Here is a 7465-nt window from a genome sequence, read left to right on the forward strand (position 1 = left end):
TCGATCAAAACAACAACAAGCCGCTTTGGTCAAGCTCGATCCTCGCCTGACCCGGAAATTGCTCTAGTCCACCAAGAGAAACTCATGGAGACACTCCGGAAGAACAATAATAATCATCCCATCTCTTTTGGCTAGGGCAACATCGCCATCTTCTGACCAAAGATGATAGTTCAGGTCTACACGTGTAGACTGAACTATCATGTATGTCGACTCTACACTGTAGTCTACTCTACACTGTAGAGTCTACAGGATTGATCGATCGATCGATCTCTCTCTCTCTCTCTCTCTCTCTCTCTCTCTCTCTCTCTCTCTCTCTCTCTCTCTCTCTCTCTCTCTCTCTCTCTCTCTCTCTCTCTCTCTCTCTCTCTCTCTCTCTCTCTCTCTCTCTCTCTCTCTCTCTCTCTCTCTCTCTCTCTCTCTCTCTCTCTCTCTCTCTCTCTCTCTCTCTCTCTCTCTCTCTCTCTCTCTCTCTCTCTCTCAGAGAGAGATGGAATTCCCAGTTAGAAATCAGAGCGATGTGTAAAAACTCTAAAGGAATATTATGGGAACATTTAGTGATACCATGAGATCCAACAAAATAGGCTACCATGCTCAAGGGACATCACTGATGCTTGAGTGGCATCACAATTGCTCACATAGACAGAGTGACATCACCTGAGGAGATATACCTACGAATGAGAGGAAGGAGAGGAGAAGGGGACAGAATGTAGGCTTGAGAAACAGTGGGTGGATAAATCCAGAAGAAGGCGGTAATGCAACATGATGGATGCCAACTGCCATAAAACACCACAGAAGTAGAAGAAGTGACATCACCTGCCGGAGGGAAAGGGCGAAAGAGGAGAAGGTTTTTGGAACCAGACGATGGCTTCCGCCCCTGGGCTGAAATCTCTATCTCTATTATTCCGGAAAGCCATTAGAAGAAGAAGAAGACAGTGCTGATTCCTAACCGAAGGCCGTCGAGCAGCGAGGGAGGTCAGGGAACGCGGCTGTCGAAAAGGAGAGCGAGGCGGCCAGAGGGAGGAACATTGAGGAGGGGACGGACCCCCGAGTCTGGAATTTGTGTAATATTCTGTGAGAGGCAGCAATGTGCCACAAGGCATCCAGTCTGCCGGAAAGCCATTAGAAGAAGAAGAAGAAGACCTTCCGGAAGTTTGAGAGAGACGCAGCGTACAAGAATCTTACAGAATGTAGGGAAACAGTGGATGGATAAATCCAGGAGCCGGTAATGCAACATAAAGGATGCCAACCGCCATAAAACACCACACAAGAAGAAGAACTGATGGCAAATAATCATCTCGAGCCAGAGAAACTCTGGTTGAGCGTGCGAAACCTAAACACATGAGTTAAGTCAAGTTATCCTTCATCCCCATGGGGAAATTCACCCTCTGCATTTGACCCATCCTGTACTAGGAACCTTCCTAGAACTAGGAGCAGTGGGCAGCCGCAGTGCAGCGCCCGGGGTCAGGAGCACTGACATGAGTATTTACACTAACATACATGTCTTTTGGTGGTGGGAGGAAACCGGAGCACCGAGAAAACCCACACGGACACAGGGAGAACATGCAAACCACACAGAAAGGACCGGGGTTCGAAACCGGGACCTTCTTGCTGTGAGGCAACAGTGCCACTAGGGGGTGTCAAAAATAATCGATTATAAGATGCATCGCAATGCGGACGTGCACGATTCTGCATCGATTCACAAATGTCAAAAATCGATTATTTATTATTATTTATTTTTTTATAAAAGTAGGGCACTGTTAATCTGACGCTGCCAGATATTTTGTTTTCACATGCGAATCCAGCTGCCTTTCAAGGTTAGGGCACTGTAAACTCACTATTGAGTCCCTAAAGGAACATTATGGGGATATTATAATAGGCCTATTATGAGATCAAACAAGATACCAATGTCACCAATATAAACTCCCTTATAAATAGGCTACCACACTGTCTCTATAGGAATAATATAGGAATATTATAGTGATAGGCTAATAGGAGATGGAAATACAGTAAGGTCACTATGATATGGTCACTGTCCTGGATTATGGGGATGTTGTGTATAATGCATGCCCCACCTACCATCTTGAAATCCCTTGATGCCGTGTACCACAGCGCTCTGCGCTTTATAACAGGTGACGGTTATTTAACGCATCATTGTATTCTGTATGATAAGGTGAACTGGCCCTCCCTGTCATCTAGAAGAAAGCAACATTGTCTCTTGTTTATTTACAAGGCTCTGATTGGACAGCTTCCTTTGTATTTGTGTTCACTTCTAAACCAGGTTAATACAAATGATCAGACACGCTCACGATCTCACATTAGACTGTCAGTCCCGCGAGTGAGATCTGAGCAAGGTAAGACTGCATTTTCTTTTTATGCACCAGATGGATGGAATCGGCTCCAGGACACTTTAAAATTGGAGCAACTGATCTCCCTGGAATCATTTAAAGTACTGCTCGAAAGCACTGTACGTGAAGAGTGCACTTGTTTTATCTAAACTGTTTTATCATCTCTGTCTGTATATTTCTGTATGTGTTCTTTGTAACAGGGCGCTCTTGTAAATGAGCGTTCGCTCTCAAGGGCCTTTCCCTGTATAAAGGTAAAAAATAATAATATATATATATATATATCACTATTGAAAATATTACAATAGAATATTATATAAACATTAAGTGAAACAATAAGAGAAGTATACAAATAATATCACTGAGTCTATAATACTGCCTGCCTATATAGGAGATACTGTGGAAGTGGGGATTGGAGGGGTGTGTGGGTGTGCGTGTGTGTGTGCGTGCGTGTGTGCGCATCCGCACTGTATATTGTAAGTTGAAGTTGTGTCACTTGTATCTCTAATGCACGCCCACACCCAGGTCGGATTGGACTGACAATTTCCATGGGGGTGCGTTAGAAGCTGGGGAAGGTCATGGGCAGGTCATCAAGTCCTGGAACCACCTGGAAAATCCTGGAAACACCCTCAGGCCCACACCCTGGAAACACCCTCAGGCCCACACCCTGGGTCAAATTGGGCTGAGAATTTGCATGGCAGTGGGTTATGATCTGGGGAAGGTCATGGACAGGTTGTAAAGTCCTGGAAACCACCATAATTTCCGGCCAAGCAAAAGGTGCAGTTGTATTGCTGTGTGCCTATTTAGCCTGGGCAAAGCTGTGTACATTGCTATTGCTATATACAGTAATAGATTTGAAGTTGTGTATCTGTCTCTGTGTGTGCATGTGTATCTTTAATGCTTTCCCACAACCCAGGTCTGATTGGGCTAAAATTTTACATGGTGGTGGGTTATGATCTGGGGAACACATGTCATTGCAAGTCCTGGAACCACCTGGAATGTCCTGTAATATCCTGGAAACCATCATGCCCAGCCCAGCACACCCCAGGTTGGACTGGACTGAAAATGTGCATGGCGGCGGTGGGTTATGATCTGGGGAAGGTCTTGGGCAGGTCACCAAGTCCTGGAACCACTTGGACCTAACCTATAGGCTATAACATGTTTCTCAGTCCTCATGAACACAGTATGCATACTCTTATCATGGTAGCCCGCTGGCAGATGCAGCCATAAATACAATGCCTTTCAAAATGTACACATTCAAACACAACTAAGAAAACTACTTCCAACTTTGTAAAACATGCCATATTTTTTCACGTGTATTCTATTAGAATTTTCAGTTCAACAGAAGGCAAACAGAACATAAAAGAGAAAAGCCCGTTGCCAGCCATAATCATCATATTCAACCTTTAGAGGACATTTGTATAATCCCTTGTGTTGGGTTTGCACGTATTGTCAGTGAATAGCTGAAATGCTTTCCTGTCCGTTTCCTTTGCTCTTCGTTGTCACACAAAAACAGTAAACATGTTTTTGAAATGCTCTGAAACACATCTTCTCTGTAGCGTCCAGGTTACGACTTCAAAGCTCATGAACACACCGAAGTTGGCAGAACGACTTCCCGCCTCTGGAAAAGGGGCCATCCGAGGAGCATGTGAATGCAGCATTTATCATCAGCCCCTTTTATACTTTTCAAGGTGGGCATGTTGTGCCTTTATCCCGCCTCGCTGTCCGTGTAAAACATACACATATAGAATGGGGGTGGGGTTCCCTAATGTTTGTTCTGCCTCTAAAGGGGCAGCTCACCCTAAAATAGATCACAAAGATCACTCCGTTGTATTGGAGAGAAGGCAGAAATCTCTATGGCAACTAACACAAAATGATCAAGATGGATAAATAAAAGGGGGAAAATATGTATTTTTGATTTTGCTGGGAAGTTCTCCTTCTGTAACCTAATAACAGTCTGTGGACACCGTGGCTGGGAAGTTCTCCTTCTGTAACTCGTGTTCTACCTCGCAGCTCTGATCTTGTAGCGTAGGACAAAGTAAGCAATGAGTCGAAGGGAGAAGAAAAAGATGCCCAGGATGATAAAGTCCATGTAGAGTTTGGCATCCGCCATGTCAAGTTCCTTCAAAATGGCCTCCGACTTCTGGAAGTGGCAGGTGTCGTCCTCGTCACAGTGCAGGTCCTCTCTGTCCAGACCGTAGATGGACAGGATGACTCCCTCAAAACCATACCTGCAACACAAGAGAGGGCGGAAACCAGCATAAATACATCATAACTTAAACTGTATTCTAGTAGTGTTTCTTGTAGTAATTTATTTTCTTTTTCTTTAAAGGGATAGGCTAACTTTTTGAGAGATTATTAGAGCAAAACGGGTAGAAGAAAAGTTCTTCAGTCCATTTCCCTCCGTTCAGTTTATAAAGGAACAAAAATACTCCACCTCGAGATTTCCATGTTACCAGTTCAATGCAGTTCAGTTCACTCAACAACCTCTGTATACCCTGCACTACCACTGCTGACCAGTGACCACTGGGACCGGGATTTGGTCAGGCCTGTGGCTGTGTTCCCATTGGGTTTCCATCCAGGGTGAAACAGCAACGCCACAGCCTCTTCATTGTCAGAACCCCCCCCCGTCTCACCACCACCACCACCACTCCCCCTTACCTGACATAGGAGATGTAGGAGATCCACTGAAGGTACCAGGGGATGGTGTCGAAACTGACAAAGAAGCCAGAGAACAGCAGCACAGGAATGGCTGTTACCGGACCCACAAACGTCGCCACCTACGGGAGGAAATGCAGCAGAAGTGAGCAGGTCCTGTCCATAGACTGTATAATTTTTTTTAATGTAAGCACATAGGCTGGACTAATGACTAATGACAAAAATAAAAGGGCTATTTATCTAAACACCAAACTGTAGCAGATAAGAAAACGAGGAGGCGTGCTAAGATTTTGCCCTTTACCATTTGTGATTGTTTTTCTGTATTGCTTTGTCTTCCACTATTGATGTGACTGCCGCACTGCATACTGCTGCACTGCATACTGCACTAAGTCAAATCACTATTGATGTGACTGCTGCACTGCATACTGCTGCACTGCATACTGCTGCACTGCATACTGCACTAAGTCAAATCACTATTGATGTGACTGCTGCACTGCAAAAAGTCAAATCACTATTGATGTGACTGCTGCACTGCATACTGCTGCACTGCATACTGCTGCACTGCATACTGCACTAAGTCAAATCACTATTGATGTGACTGCTGCACTGCATACTGCACAAAGTCAAATCACTATTGATGTGACTGCTGCACTGCACAAAGTCAAATCACTATTGATGTGACTGCTGCACTGCATACTGCTGCACTGCACAAAGTCAAATCACTATTGATGTGACTGCCGCACTGCATACTGCTGCACTGCATACTTCACAAAGTCAAATCACTATTGATTTGACTGCTGCACTACATACTGCTGCAAGTCAAATCACTATTGATGTGACTGCTGCACTGCATACTGCACTAAGTCAAATCAATATTGATGTGACTGCTGCACTGCACAAAGTCAAATCACTATTGATGTGACTGCTGCACTGCATACTGCTGCACTGCACAAAGTCAAATCACTATTGATGTGACTGCCGCACTGCATACTGCTGCACTGCATACTTCACAAAGTCAAATCACTATTGATTTGACTGCTGCACTACATACTGCTGCAAGTCAAATCACTATTGATGTGACTGCTGCACTGCATACTGCTGCAAGTCAAATCACTATTGATGTGACTGCTGCACTGCATACTGCTGCACTGCATACTGCACAAAGTCAAATCACTATTGATGTGACTGCTGCACTGCATACTGCTGCACTGCATACTGCACAAAGTCAAATCACTATTGATGTGACTGCTGCACTGCATACTGCACAAAGTCAAATCACTATTGATGTGACTGCTGCACTGCATACTGCACAAAGTCAAATCACTATTGATGTGACTGCTGCACACATAGTACCATCACAGCTGCACTGAAGGTGGTTAATGACATTTCTGTTGCACTTGACAAGAAGCAACATTGTGCTTCACTTTTTATTGATCCGTCTGAAGCCGTCGACACAGTTGACCATGATATTTTAAAAGTTAGACTTCTGAACTCGGGACTCTCGGAGCAAGCGGTCGCTTGGTTCTCAAACTACCTTAGTAATAGGTCTCAGTGCATTGGTCTATCTATCTATGCTCTGAAATGGTATCTGTCCACAAGGGGGTGCCAGGTTTCTGTATTAGGTCCACTTTCATTCATTATTTAGTGATGTGGAGGCAGATAGGTTTGATGTTGCAATAAATGTTGACCTGTAGCGATGTGGAGGCGGCTCCGATCAGCAGGCCCAGGGACTGGGCCACCAGCGAGGTCAGGACGCCCAGGGCGAGGAAGAGGAAGAAACGGGTGGCATCTGGGGGCTGCGCCGTCATCCAGTACACAATACTGCTGTACACCACTGGGAATACTACCTGCAAGATACAACAAGTTCAATCAAGTTTAAGGATCATTTCTGTATTTCTTTATCTATGCCAGGTGAAGCCGGGCAGGAGATCATGTGATCGGTTTGGGTGTGTGCGCCGTCTGTCCGTGTGTCTGTTCCCTGACTTCTCTCACTGCAGCGCTTGTGTTGTTCATTCACTCACTGGCAACAAGTGCCTTCATTTCACTGTCCGTGTGTCTGTTCCCTGCCTTCATTTCACTGTCCGTGGCTGTGTGTGTGTGTGTGTGTGTGTGTCCGTGGCTGCTGAACAACTCAAGACGGGTGAGTTACAGAGCTCATCAATGACATGATTTAATGTTTTGAGAAATGTGGCGGCGCTGCCGCGCTGCCATGCCTGATACCCCAGTGGCCAGCGTGGTGCCTGTCTGCTGTACAACAGGAAGTACAATGAGTACAGTGACCGAGGCATTTACAAGCCACAACATCAAGTACATTATTCATCCATTCATCCACACTTAACCAAGCCTTTTTTAAACCCAAGATGGACGACAGTGTTGTGATGCTTGAGACGGAAACATATTTTCATTTTTATTTTTAGTGATTGCTCATGTTCATGCATCACCATTGTTTAATACTACTGATGATT

At 45.0% G+C, this 7465-nt stretch overlaps 1 protein-coding gene across 1 annotated transcript in view; it reads right to left on the reverse strand.

The window, feature by feature from the left end:
• Positions 1-4344: 4344 nt before the first annotated feature.
• abcg1 (ATP-binding cassette, sub-family G (WHITE), member 1) overlaps positions 4345-7465 on the reverse strand; it is a gene marked incomplete at both ends in the record, with an annotated part of 22791 nt that continues 19670 nt past the window's right edge. The window contains 3 exons of the mRNA XM_083636937.1: positions 4345-4573; positions 5004-5122; positions 6689-6847. Of these exons, the coding sequence (XP_083493063.1) occupies positions 4345-4573; positions 5004-5122; positions 6689-6847 (507 nt within the window). The remainder of the gene's footprint in view (positions 4574-5003; positions 5123-6688; positions 6848-7465) is intronic.

The sequence above is a fragment of the Poromitra crassiceps genome, assembly GCF_964638095.1.
Source record: "Poromitra crassiceps genome assembly, chromosome: 5".
In the NCBI taxonomy this organism is placed as follows: domain Eukaryota; kingdom Metazoa; phylum Chordata; class Actinopteri; order Beryciformes; family Melamphaidae; genus Poromitra; species Poromitra crassiceps.